This window comes from Diospyros lotus, chromosome 6 (genome assembly GCF_014633365.1).
Source record: "Diospyros lotus cultivar Yz01 chromosome 6, ASM1463336v1, whole genome shotgun sequence".
Classification (NCBI taxonomy): Eukaryota; Viridiplantae; Streptophyta; class Magnoliopsida; order Ericales; family Ebenaceae; genus Diospyros; species Diospyros lotus.
In genome coordinates this window covers 15,661,667-15,675,630 of record NC_068343.1, presented here as the reverse complement: position 1 = coordinate 15,675,630, position 13,964 = coordinate 15,661,667, and the positions used below count along the sequence as shown (strand labels likewise).

The 13,964-nt window shown below is 37.0% G+C and overlaps 1 protein-coding gene and 1 long non-coding RNA gene across 3 annotated transcripts; one reads left to right on the top strand and one right to left on the bottom strand.

Moving 5' to 3' along the window:
* Positions 1–6,803: 6,803 nt before the first annotated feature.
* LOC127804999 (probable 1-deoxy-D-xylulose-5-phosphate synthase 2, chloroplastic) lies at positions 6,804–10,818 on the bottom strand. Of its 2 annotated transcripts, none has more exons than XM_052342154.1 (10): positions 10,676–10,818; positions 10,386–10,556; positions 9,814–9,978; positions 9,328–9,478; positions 8,911–9,182; positions 8,535–8,808; positions 8,155–8,462; positions 7,762–8,043; positions 7,389–7,673; positions 6,804–7,288 (listed from the first exon to the last, which is right to left on the bottom strand). In XM_052342154.1, the coding sequence occupies exons 1-10, from the start codon at positions 10,757–10,759 to the stop codon at positions 7,130–7,132; spliced, it is 2,151 nt and encodes a 716-aa protein (XP_052198114.1). In that variant the 5' UTR covers positions 10,760–10,818; the 3' UTR covers positions 6,804–7,129. The 2 variants fall into 2 exon arrangements, with proteins under 2 accessions (XP_052198114.1, XP_052198115.1); XM_052342155.1 differs by having other exon boundaries at positions 6,804–7,276.
* Positions 7,864–10,455, top strand: LOC127805000 (uncharacterized). The gene is made up of 3 exons (XR_008023792.1): positions 7,864–8,012; positions 8,176–9,431; positions 10,307–10,455. It is a non-coding gene; the product is annotated as an uncharacterized LOC127805000 (long non-coding RNA).
* Positions 10,819–13,964: the final 3,146 nt, after the last annotated feature.

Below are 13,964 nucleotides of genomic sequence, written 5' to 3'. Positions count from 1 at the left end.
CGACAAACGGCCTAAAACTCGTTAGAATCGGGCCAACTTTCGGCCAAAAGTGGCCAAAAGTTTGGCCACTGAGATAACGAGATTGGATCCTTTCGATGGGTTTTTGGACCGACTTGGGGAAGGTAAAGGCTCTAGGGGACTTGGGTTGATTGATATCGGGCGTTTGAAGACCCAAAAATGCCTATAAATAGGGGTTCTTGATAGCCGATTCTGGAAGAGATTTTTGCTTCAAATTAGCCGTGTTTTCGAACAAATTGGACAAAGGGAATAAAGTGTTTTTTTTGCCCATGGCTTGAGGATGAATTCTGGAGAATTTGGTGTGTTTTCGTGATAGTTTGAAGGCTGTTCGAAGGTCGCCAGAGAAGGGAGGCGGTTCACCTGGCTGACACTTTGGCCGGCCAATCGGAGGTCCTCCCGTGCTCCTTTCAGGCCAAAACTTGGCCATGTTGATCGACTGGAGGAGATCAAGAAGATGGCATCGAAATTCCAGAATGCGGTGTACCGTTGCCGGAGAAGACGATCGGCGTGTGGGCTACACGCACTGGTTTTCACGCGTGGCCAGTCATCCTAGCGCGTGGGGGTGCGTTGAAGGCCTAAAAATTTGGGAAAAATTCTAGAAAATCGAGAAAAATAAGTTATGGAGGTTTATGCAAAAAGTTTTGGTGTTTGCCTTCTTGATGTCTCGATTTCTGCATCGACTAGCCTCGTTTTGTGTGCAAACGAAGCTTGAAGGTAAGTTCTGGAATTTTTCTTTGAAGTTCTTAGAATTTAATGGATTGTTGTGGAAGAAAATTGGAGAAAATAGTCTCGATGGTATTTATTTGAATTTTTAGAAAGGAAAATGGAAGAAAATGAAGGAAATAGAAAGAAATTGGAATATTGAAATATTTTGTGATTAAATATCATTTATTGGATTGTTGTACTTGAGGAATAATGATTGGTGCATCTTTTGAGGATTGGCACAAAAATAGAGGCTGGACACTCATATCGAGGCGATGCGCATTTTTCGAGGTAGTCCGAACTTCTTGCTAAGGTGAGTGGTTTTACTCCAAAAGCTTATACATGTTATGTATTGTCTATGTTGAGCATGATAGCCACGATAGTGGTTAAATTATATGTATTGTATGAGCATCCTATCATATTTATACATGTATTGTTGCATCGATGAATTATGATTTTTGCATGGCAGATATTATTGGCACATTGATATTTGTGCATGGGATTGGGATGTTACCCTGATAGTGTAACTGTAATTCACCAAGGCCAATTGATGGAACAACATTAGGATTATCTTGCCGAATGTGTCAGGATTCTGCCTAGGGTTCTGTGCCAGATTGGTGGGCCAATGAAGTTACACTAGGGCATATGATTGTTCATGTTATTACATGATGCATTAATGTATCATATTTCTAAACCCTCACTAGAAGATTCATCTTCTAATTGGGTTATACCTATGGAACATTCAAACGTTCTAGTTAGAATTTGTAGCTATGGCAAGAGGATGGTTGAGATGTAACGGCACGTGATGACATGGCCGATGGGTTCGACGAGTTGTTCCAGTATATGCTCATTCGTGAGAATTGATCAGGACATGATTTTAGTCATGGTTAGAAGATTATACTATATTGAAGATGTAACGCCCCGTTTCTCCAGAACGTGCATTACCTCGAGATTTCGGAAATATATATATTTTTTTTAATATCATACAACATAAGCCTCTCAACATACATACCCTCATCATAGTCATTTCCTGACAATCCCGATCGTACCTTCTCAGCATATCAAAATTTAATAGACTAAGACAGGTATTATCAATCACATCAACGGAAGCAAGATTGAAACCTCAATGATATATATAACTGACAATTCCTTTTATAGTAACCAAATCGATGTTTCACATGAAAATATCAAAATATTACATCATCTCTGAACATTGTAATCATAGACAAAACCTACGAAAACTGAACATAACAGCTACATCTCGATGACATTCTTTCCCTTGGCGCCACTGCTTTCACTTGGAACGTTTGAATATTCCAAGGACATAGTCCAAATTAGATGCTGAATCATCTAAGTGAGAGTTCAAAAACATTTTCATGCAGATATGCAAAATCATATATAAAACCGATAAATCCCGACACTCCCCAGCCTAAGAGAATCCCACATAGCACTTAGCCCTAACCGGGAAAAATACAATCTCTCTAAAGGCGACACGACCACACCGACCCATTGGCAAACCAATCCTGCTTAAAAGGGACAACCTCGACATATGAACCCAGGAATCACCCCATTGTCATTGTTAGGCTTTACACTCCTACTCAAAAGCATTCCAAAACCCAACATAACCCTAGCCCCAAGAGTGTCACATCAGCACTATCCCCGAAATCCACGACACCTCAACCTTAATGCTATTGCTCAAAGGAACCTAGGGTGGTGTCCACTCTCAGCCCCGCCACTTGAGCCAACAATCGGGGTGGTGTCCACTCGCAGCCCCGCCACTTGAGTACCGTATGGTGAAGTCGGTCTCAACCTCGTCCCAAGTAGGTCACATAGCATTAACCCTTGGCACGCATTCCGAGTGCTGACACTCGAGAGCTACGTCACAGGTTAACAACCCACGTCCCACATGGACAACACAACATGCCAATGCAGAAAAATCATAACATGCATAACTTAAAATCAACAATTCGATGTATGCAATCGTACGAAATTCAATGCATGTGTAAGTAACCGTTTGGACAGACCATCACAATAACCAAGTCATAGGGATGAACACTCACAGTAAGCCATTCACATGCTACTATAAGTCTTTTCGAGTAGAACCACTCACCTTGGGCTAAATTCAAGATTCCTCGAAAATGCGTGCCCGATCGACCTCAATTCTCGTGCTAGGCTCTCTATAGTTCAAATTCGAGTCTCAACGATACCCTAGACATCATATGCATTCAAAGGGAAATTAATATCTATTTTCCCAATTTTCTCATTATTTTTCTCTAATTTCTTCCTATTTTTCTCTCGATAATTTCAAGTAAATACCACTTCAAGCATTTTTTCTAAATTTTTCTCCACAAAAATTCATAAAAAAATATTTATAAGCCTATGGAATTTTCTGGAAAATTTCCAATACCTCATCCTATTTTTCATAAGCCTTATTTACCTTGAAAATTACAAAATGACCATTTTTCCCAACATTTTTCAAAATTTTCTTCCACCATAATTCCTTATTTATTTTTCTTAAAATAATAAAAAATTTTCAGAATTACCTGAGCCTTCACGTGCCCTCACGTGTGGGCGAGTGGCTGGTTGGTTTGGGCTGGCGCGTGGCAGTCACGCGCCACTATCTTCAACCTTGAGCCGGCCACCGGCGGTTGCTCCGATCACCATGAAACGGGTACCCCCTGAAAGCCCATGAAGAGTCGATCCTATTGGCACCGGTTTCAGGTTGAAAGGCCATCGGAAAGTGCCTTAAAAATCGAGTTGCAGGTCGCGGTGGTGGTCCACCTAGGGCTTTTCCGGCCACCCTCGAAACACCTTCAAAACGCCTTGAAAACTCACCAAATTCCCCAGAAATGCTCCTCTTGCCTCAAGGATCAAAATCCCCTTATTGGTTTCCCTCGATTCGCTCTCAAACTTGAGCGATTTGATGATTCAAATTTGGCCGAAACCCTTGGCTATTTATAGCCAAAATTTGACCCACACGTGGCCGATTTCCGGCCAAAACTTCTTCCCCATGCCTTCTAGACTACCCTAGGCCATGCCCTGACGAACCTAGGCTGCCAAATCGCCGGATTTCCTGGCCAAATCTACGGCCAAATCGGCCATGCATGTGCAACTTTCTGAAAATTGCATTTTAGCCCCTTAAAATTTCTCTTTTGCATTTTGGCCCTTATCCTCAAGCCCCTGATCTTTTTAGCACCATCACTAAGACCCTCAAAATTATAACTTCTCATTTCTCCCTTGAAATTTCTGAAAATTTATCGTTTTGACCTCCCTCGGGCATTTTTAAAAAATTACACTTAGGCCCGATTGATTGATTTGACCTCAAATCCATTCAATTCCACCTGAAACCACTTAAGGGTTATTCTATACATCGAATACTAGTTCTTGACACTCTCTGTTGACTTTTTGGATATCGTTTATAAAAATTCGGTAATACGACCTAACTGGCAGCTGTATTTTTGCTGTACCGAAAACTGTTCTCGATTTCATTTCTTTTATCACTAAAAATCATAATTTAAATCACTCGTCGATACTATACAATTTTCCTTGGCTATCTAGGGTCCGGGGTACTCTCTCTGACTAATTCGGTCGTCCAAAGCTGTGTTAGTGTGCCTTATAGTCTTATTTTCCCAAAATTCCATTTATGCCCTTTATCAAATACAATTTTTATCCTTAAATTATTCTCGGGTATTACAGAAGATCATGTGTAATTGTTACGATTTAATGTATTTATGAGGAGTCGTCAAATTGTATTTAAGGTGCTCAGTTGTTATCTCTTGATGATAAGTCTTCATGTACTTAAGTATTTGATGATACGATGGTATAGATTCTTAAGTTATGATTAAGTAAATTCAGTTATGTACCATATCAGGTTTCAATTATTGTTTCGGCATTTATGATGATTACCTGTCTCAACTTATTGATTCTTATTTTGGTATGCTGAAAAGATAGAACGGGATTGTCGGGAAATGTTTATATTGAGTTTATGTTGGAAAAAAAAAAAAAAAGATTCTCAAAATTTCTAAATTATTAAACGTTCGGAAAAATGAGGCATTACAGTAGGCAATTAGAGTAACAAGATTGATATGTTACCCACGTCGAGCAACATAAGAATGCCCGATGTGAGCCCCCTCCCCACCATCACCTAATTTCAACCCTCCTCCTCTTTCGCTCGCTCAGGCCATTCCCTCTTCCTCCAGAACAGGCCAATCCCCCCCCCCCCCAAAAAAAAAAAAAAAAAAAATTATCCCACATGCAAACATACATATAATTTTATATATTTTTAAATATTATTATAAATTGTTATTAAATAAATTATTAATTTTGGTCTATTCAATTAAAGTTATAGTTACTTTAATAATTATAATTATAACCATAATTAATAATTTATTTACTTTTTTAATTATAATAGAATTTATATTTTTTTTAACAATGTCTACTAGATAAGGGTGTAATCAAATCGATCAAATTACTCAGAGGAGCTTGACGTGATTTAGTTTGAGGGGAGGGAAAGCAAAAAGAGGGATTTAATTGTAGGGGGATTTTAAGTCTATTATTGATTAGACTGCGTTAATGTCGGACAACCTAAATGGTTCGATATTTTTAATTTTTAATTTTTATTTTTCAATCTGTTCGATTTGAGTATCTATCCGATCGAGTTGGTTCAATTTTTAAAAAAAATTGATATATTCAATTTGAATAATTTGATCGATTCGATTACATCCATATATAAATGAGGATTATTTTCAATTAGATATGAATATTATCGAATCGATCAAATTACTTAAATTGAACATACCAATTTTTTTCTAAAATCAAACAAATTCGATCGAATAGATACTCAAATCGAACAGATTAAAAAAATTAAAAATATCGGACTGTTTATATTGTCCGATGCTAAGGCAAGTAACAATTATAACACCCTTCCAATTAGACCTTCTATTTCGTCCCTAATTAAATTATGTCAAGTCTTTTTGAATAATTTGATCGATTCAGTTATACTCTTATCTAATAGACATGGTTAAAAAAGATGTAAAATATTTATAAATTATGTTACAATTAAATAAAAAAATAAATTATTAATTATGATTATAATTATAATTATTAAAGGGGGGGGGGGGGGGGGGAACCCTGCTCGAGGCGGGCACGTATCAATCCTCAATGCCTCGTTAGAGTAAAGGACTGGGAAGGGGTTTACTACGTTTATTATTTATTAATCCTTTCCAATCCTTAATAATAATAATAGAATAAGAGTGGAAATGATTGATTTTTTGTTACAACCTTAGTTTAATATTTTCTTAAAATTATATTTACTCTTTTAACTTAGTTGTAATTCATTTTAGGCACACGAGAGGATTTATTTCATCCAACAAAGCGAGTGCGGCGGTGACGCGCGTAAACCGTTCGATGAATTTCCTCACCGGAACTGCCGCCTCTAGTAATTCAACGACTGCTTCTTCCGGGAGAGAAATTAATCATATTCAAAAGAGATTCGGTCACTGCGGACAAGAGATTCCTTGTTCCAGAGACAATTGGTGAATAAACTGCAAGATTCGTTTCTCTTGTATGTCCGTCACTGCGGACAAGAGATTCCTTGTTCCAGAGACAATTGGTGAATAAACTGCAAGATTCGTTTCTCTTGTATGTCCGTCACTGCGGACAAGAGATTCCTTGTTCCAGAGACAATTGGTGAATAAACTGCAAGATTCGTTTCTCTTGTAAGTCCGTCGTGTCAATCTGGACAGAAGACTCACTGTAGACGGCTGATTGGTCCCCCAGAATTTTTAATTTTTTTTATCTGAAGGTACATGAATAAATAAAGAAGTCCCCCAGAATTTGGTTTATATCATAAGTTGTTGCCCAGTGACTGATCCAACCTACGTGTGTTCGTCAAAATTTTGGACTGGTGAGGCCCCATGACAGAGAGGTAAAAAGTAAGTTCTTATCATCAATGAGTTTACTTCTATTGCTTGCACGTAATTTCTTGATCAACGTTTGACTGATGTGTGTGTGATATAATGCAATAGAAAGGGGTCTTTTCTATACAAGCAAGCTTCTGCATCATTGGTTATTAAACGAAACTCTTCTGTACAAGTAAACTTGCTGCTTTCATTGGATTCTTTATGAAACTTTGTTGCCAGTTATATAATATCACGTCTGTCTGCATTACAAAAGGAGACAATGTATATACAGAAACACAATTGATTTGTTGACCTGATCTTCATAGATATGTTTCTGATAATAGATACCAGGGAAAGAATTTGAACGAATCCTGGACCTCATTCTTTTTAGAACCAATGTTACATCTGGGGATGAACTTGACTGCTTGAGTTTCTTCTCCACTCCAGGCCAAAGGGGGCCATCAAACACATGGTGCTTTTCCCTGATGCCAGTGCTTCCATTAGCAGACTCACTTGAACTTGAGAGCTTCTTTGGGTCTCCCCAAAAGCGATAGCACTGTTGCGGAGATGTGTCTGGCAGAGAGCCCTGCTGCTTCAACCTGGTCTTGGGGTGATCCATGGTCAATGTATCTATCAGGAAGTACCATTGCTCTCAACTGCAGGGACCTCTAAACATAAGTAGAATCCAGGGGAAAACATATAAACAAAAAAAAAAAAAAAAAACAACAACGGAGCTTGGAATACCCTTTTCTTTTTTAGAACAATTACCTTTAGGGGTCCATCTAGAATTCCATTCAAGCTCAGGAAGTGAGACACATGTGACCCAAAACCTCCAATGGAACCTTCCTCCACAGTGATTAAGATTTCATGCTCTTTAGCCAATTTCTTGATCAGATCTGCATCTAATGGTTTGCAGAATCTTGCATCTGCTACTGTCACAGATATGTTTTGAGATTTCAGTAATCCTGAAGCTTCTACACATTGTTGAACTATTGTCCCGTATCCCAAAATTGCAACTCTGTTGCCTTCCATCAGTATTCTTCCCTTTCCAATCTATTCAGTCATCAATGTCAAAAAATATTAGCTTCTACTTCCAACTCGTTGCTTAGAGAATTCTCAAGTTGGTTATTGGAATACTAACCTCGATGGGTGTTCCCTTGTTATTGTGCGGAAGGGCTACTCCAATTCCATTGCCCCTTGGAAACCTGAAGCAGCTTGGTCTGTCATCAATGGCTGCTGCAGTGGCAACCATGTGCATCAGTTCCGCTTCATCAGATGGAGCCATGACTACCATGTTGGGCAAACAAGCCATGTATGTGATATCAAATGCTCCACAGTGTGTGGGCCCATCTGCACCTACCAAACCAGCTCGGTCCATTGCAAAGCGGACAGGTAGTTTCTGAAGATCTACATCATGCACCACCTTCATATCCATCAAATACTTGGGGTGAACATCACATGAATTATAATCAAAGTAAAATAATATAGACCGTCACACTTCACCATTTCCATATCATCAACGTCTTAGGCTCACCTGATCATAACCTCGTTGCAGGAAAGATGAATAGATAGCACAGAATGGCTTGAGACCCTCTGTTGCTAAACCAGCTGCAAATGTAACCGCGTGTTGTTCTGCAATTCCCACATCAAAACAGCGATCTGGAAACTTCTTCTGGAAATAATTGAGGCCAGTCCCACCACCCATTGCCGCGTGGATGGCTACAATCTTATTATCTGCCTCCGCTTCTTTGATCAGGGATTCGGCAAAGTACTGTGTATATGTAAGCGTAGGGGACTTGGACTTAAATTGCTGTCCCGTTCTCGGGTCAAACTTGACCACCCCTGAAAGAGCATGCCAATAAGGATCTTATGAGGAATGTAAGACACATTTACATTAGGAAGTAATTCCCTCACCGTGCATTTTGTCAGCTGCCGCCTCAGCTGGTGGATAGCCCTTCCCTTTCTCTGTTACAATGTGTATAAGAACTGGACCTGGTGCGGGCATTGCTTTTACTTTCTCAAAAATGGTGACCAAATTATCTAAGTTGTGCCCATCCACTGGACCAATGTAATACAACCCTAGCTCCTCAAAGAGAGTTGCGCCAGAAGCACTGAGCATACCCCTTGCGTATTCATCAACTTTTGCAGCTACTTCATGTGCCTGAGGTCCGATTTGTTTGGTGATGTTCTTTGAAGAGAAAAACCCCATATCAGATATCGTTGGTACATCAAGTAAGGATAGAGGAAGCATAACAGGAAGGTAGTGACATTAAAGACTTAGAGGCCATACTTTTGCAGCTTCACGAAGCGACCGGAAGTTGGTACTTGCTTGGAGCTTTGTTAGAGCACCACTGAGGGCTCCAACAGGGGTTGCAGGGCCATCAACAGTAGCAGTTGGTAACGAGACTTGCTTATTATCATTTAGCACCACAATCAGGTTAGCATCAAGATACCCTGCATTGTTCATGGCTTCATATGCTTGTCCTGCAGTCATGGCTCCATCTCCAATAACAGAAACAACATTGTTGCTCTTCCCTAAAAGGTCTCTTGCAACTGCCATGCCTACAAAAAGTTTTTTGATCCCAAAAGTTCTGAGTACTTCAAGTTTCCTGTCCATCGGCATTTATAAGGGGAAGGACATTCTCATTTGTTGGTTGGAAAGGGGAGGGTGAAAGATGATGTAGTGAGAAAGAACTCAAACACATACCAAGTCCAGCTGAGATGCTTGTAGAACTATGCCCTGCACCGAAGGCATCGTAGCTGCTCTCATCCCTTTTTGGGAACCCTGCTAGCCCCGAAGTTTTCCTGATGGTATGCATCTTAGACCTTCTCCCTGTCAAAATTTTATGTGGGTATGCCTGCCATTTTTCGTGGTTCTAATCAGCAACCATGGACACAAATCAGATATATCAATGCAATAAAAATGCCTAGGCTTCCATTTTCATCAGAATTTGGAAGATTTAACACTTCTTTTCTGGAGAAAGTAACCGACTATAGTGGCTTATGATTATAGAAATACCATCATCATGTCACTTTATATGAATTTTTCTGTACAGAAACGTGCATGAATATCATATTTTTTACCAAATGAAAATCATACAACCAAAAGGCACCTCAAACTTGTTCAACTACAATAACAATTTATTTTCTTTCTTTCTTTCTCTTTCATTTTAAAGAAAAAAAAGCTACTGACCTGATGGCCAACATCCCATATGATCCTGTCTTCAGGGGTGTTGAAAACATAGTGCAGAGCCACAGCTAACTCGACTACGCCTAAGCTTGCACTAAGATGTCCACCTGTCTTCGCTACACTATACACAATATCCGCTCTAAGCTCTGCTGCTAATTGTTCAAGATCCTGAAGCAAAGGAAACAAAAAAGAATAAGAACAAGAAGAAAGACATAACTGCTGTTTCTTTTTCATCCATTTCTTGTCTTATCCATCGGAACACACCAAATAACACGTGTGATGGTGTAACCAGATTATCGTGGATATGCGTTCAGAGTTTGTCCCATGATTCGATAACCAAGAGTTGTTGGGATATGAATAACCAATTATCAAAAGTCATTATGTGTGTTTAGTTTCTCTATTGTCTTACCCATTAAAAGAAAAAAGTTTTTTTTTTTACGTCATTTTGTTTTGCTACTCTGACCCCAACCTTTCGCTTTCAATCCACAAATCCAAGATCCAAGAAGCAGGCCAAGCAGTTAAAGTAAGACAAATCAAGACGTGGAAAACATCGCCGTGAATTAACGCTTCTTCACCTGGACAGATAGATTCTTCATGTGAACTGGGTAGTTGACAGTGTCCAGCAATGGCGTCGGCGGCTTCTCGCCGGAGAAATCAATCTTCCAGCCCTCTTTCTCCTTCCTTATCATCTTCTTCCCCTCCCGATCGCCGTCCGAACCAGCTGCCGAAGCTCGCAAGCGCCACAACTGAAAGCCCAAACCCCCCCACCAAGAGCAGAATGATTATGCAAGTACACAGAGCCAAACCCAGAAGAAAAAGAGAGAAAATTAGTACTGAAAGCGAATTGGAATTTTGACGGGCAGACCTGGTTTCTGGCGGCATGGCTTTGTGTTGGACGTGGAGATATGGAAGGATGTAGCCGAATGACAGAGCCAGAGGAAACCGCCATGGCCGAACAAGATTGGCTGCAGAAGGAGCGAGGAGAAGGCTGTCCCTGCCTAGCGAGCCTGCGAGGTGTAAGCTGGATGGACACGACTCACGAGGGACAATTTATAATTAGCCCAAGCATAAAATACCAAGAAGAAGTTCGGTAACGCCTTCTTGTTCATTATGTTTAATTATTATTATTATTTTTTTTTGAGTAATGGCATTCATCGGCCTACCAAGATAACCATATTCTTAGAATTTTTAATTTTTAGACTTAATATTATTTTGATAAAATACTGTTTGAAAACACAGTCACAAAAATGACAAAAAGACATTTTAATGTTGCATCTAAATCACATAGACCAAAACCAGAACTCGTGTAAATCTTAAGAACTTCTATTATGTTCTAAGTTTTAATATATTTATAAAATATTTTCGTCGAAGAATATATGCAATATATATGTATTATATTACATAAGCAAACATTTTTTATGGGTCAAAAAAATATTTTAACCTCTTTATTTATATATATTTTTATTTAAATATTTTATTATTTTAATTACACTCCTAATTTATGTATTTTCGAGTCAATTGTACCCTTAAATTTTTTGTTGTTTCAATTATATCCCTAAACTATATAATTTAGAGTTAATTAAGGCTGCGTTCTCTTTACTGTTTTCAAGTCATTTTTAGTTTTTAATTTTTTAAAATAATGAAAACGCGTTCTCTTTACTGTTTTTAAAATTTATATTTTTGAAAACAAAAAAAAAATTATAAAGAAAATTCAAAATAACAAAAAATTGTTTTGAGTATTTTCATCCAAAATAAATTCTAAACTCAAAATACATTTATTTATTTATTTATATTTTATTATTGTAATGGATTAAATATTACAAAATTCATTAACTTTAAAATGTATATATATGTTTTTAATAATATATTAAAATTAAATATTTCTAATTTACTGAATAATCAAATTTATTGAATAAAATATTATTAAAAAATTATTTTCAAAATTTTAAAGAGAACGAGTTTTCTAACTTTCTGTTTTGAGAAATAGTTTTTTAAAATAACGAAGAGAACGTGTTTTTCATTTTCTAAAAACAGATTACCAAAATAGAAAATTAAAAATGAATACAAAACTCAAAATTAAAAATTAAAAAGCAAAGAGAACGTAGTCTAAACACTTCGATAATTTTGTTGAAAATAATAAATTCTGGAGTATAATTAAAATAACAAAACGTTCAAAGATGTAATTGACTCAAAATTACAAATTTAATGGTGTTTTTGAAATAATAAAAAAATTAATGTTTAAATAAAAAAATATTTTTTTAATGTAAATGTAAAACAATATTTGAGAAAGCGATTTATCAACCTTTCTTAGCAAGAAAGACTTTCTTTTTAGAGTGTTTGGATAAGAACAAACTATAGTCTCAATGGTAAGGTGCAATCAACTTTAAGAAATCAATGGATTAGAACTAATATTAGGTCTCTTTTGAATGGTGAAGATTACCCAATTAGCGATATACATATTGCATGGTCTGTCACTTTCACTTCAAATCTATTGGATTGGTGGAATGGCAAATCAAGAACATTAATTGGACCGTCTGGGGTACCCAATTAAGCAAGGAAGTTGGTTTTCTTCCCTTTGCGAGCTAGCGAAGACTATGCATGAGTCTTGCTTACCCAACTTCAAACTCTTTGTCTTGTTTGTCAAAATCTTGTATTAGAAGTTATAATAGAAGTTCATAATGTTAATAATCATCATCATTAAATCAAGACCCATCAGATCAGACAACAAGGGTAAAACTTGTTTGAATGCCCATCAGATCAGACAGACTTAGGCATATCTTTACACAAAGAACCCATAAAAGCAAATAGATACCAAGCTACTAAGCCCGTTGTGGTACTAATGATGACAAAAACAAAAAAGGCACAAATTCTAAAAATGGTTAAAGGTATTGAGGAATCATTTGGTCCCCAAATGTGTGCCAACCCACTTAACACCACATATATTTATTTGAAGGATATGTCTTATGTTCATAAATTATTCAAAACTTATTCTAATATATCTTTACTCTTTTTTTTATGATTAAAATGTTCGAAATTCACTTGAATAATTTTGAAGAGAGTGGCATTCCCCCCCCCCCCCAGTTAGCTTTTCAGATAAATTCGGATGCGATTATAGTTTATACACACTCGGAATAAATTTTTGAGAAATAACTACCCTCTCCATGAATCTCATTTTTAAGTCATACTGACAGGACTCCTAAAAAGATAACAAGACGCATCATGACTCTGTTTTCACTTGGGTGACTTGTCTTCTAGTCTTACTATTGCCTTCCAGTTAATGTTACATTCTAACAATAATTTTGTCTTTCAAGATACCACAAATATTTAAATCTCTAATGCTCCTATTATTCTTCTTATACTTTACCGTTATGTCATGTCCAAGGACAATACCTATTTACTTTACTCTCTTATTGTTGTTCTCTTTGTCATTTTGGTATCAAAATGGAAAATTATATTCTTAAAATATTATTAAAATAATAATTTGACAATACTATATCTCATTTTCAATTTTAAGATATAAGATGATGAATTTTTTCAATAAGCACAAGAAAAGAGACGCATTATCAAAAGTACATGATTTTCTTTTTCGACGAATGTCAATACATTGACCATTCAAAACATTTAGAAAAAAATTAGTTTAAGAGTGATCGAATTTAACGTTGTTATAACTTTTAAACTTACTATGAATCATATATACAAAGATGATAATTCAAATAACTCGACAGTCAGATGCCTCTAACAAAAATTGTGAAAAAGAAAATGGTTAAATACATGCTTTCGGAATAATTAGTTTGATAAATAAGTAAACATACTTTATTTCTTCTTCCCGATATAAATTTGATAGCAATTGGGGAAGAAAACAAAGAGCCAAAGGTGAAGGCTCACAGCATTTTGTGGTCAACTGGTAAAGCGGATTCTTTCCACAGCATTTGATCACGCAATTTTTATATGTATTATGTAATTATTAGACATATAAAGGTTGTTACGAGGAAGAGGTCGGAATTGTTTGATGCTTTCCTTCAATCTCCTCCTTGTGAGAATCTTAATTTCATAGCCCACAGACACCATAGTGTTGGGGATAATTCTTTAAATTTTATTTTAATAGAGATAGCGTCACAAAGCTTGAATTAAAAATTAGGATTGGGACTAGAAGA

Excerpts from the sequence above, each read along its gene's own strand:
- LOC127804999 (XM_052342154.1), bottom strand. The coding sequence starts at position 10,759 with ATGGCGGTTTCCTCTGGCTCTGTCATTCGGCTACATCCTTCCATATCT. Across the intron at positions 8,809-8,910 it reads CGCTTCGTGAAGCTGCAAAA|AACATCACCAAACAAATCGG; the intron begins GTATGGCCTCTA and ends TTCTCTTCAAAG. Across the intron at positions 8,044-8,154 it reads TGCAACGAGGTTATGATCAG|GTGGTGCATGATGTAGATCT; the intron begins GTGAGCCTAAGA and ends ATGGATATGAAG.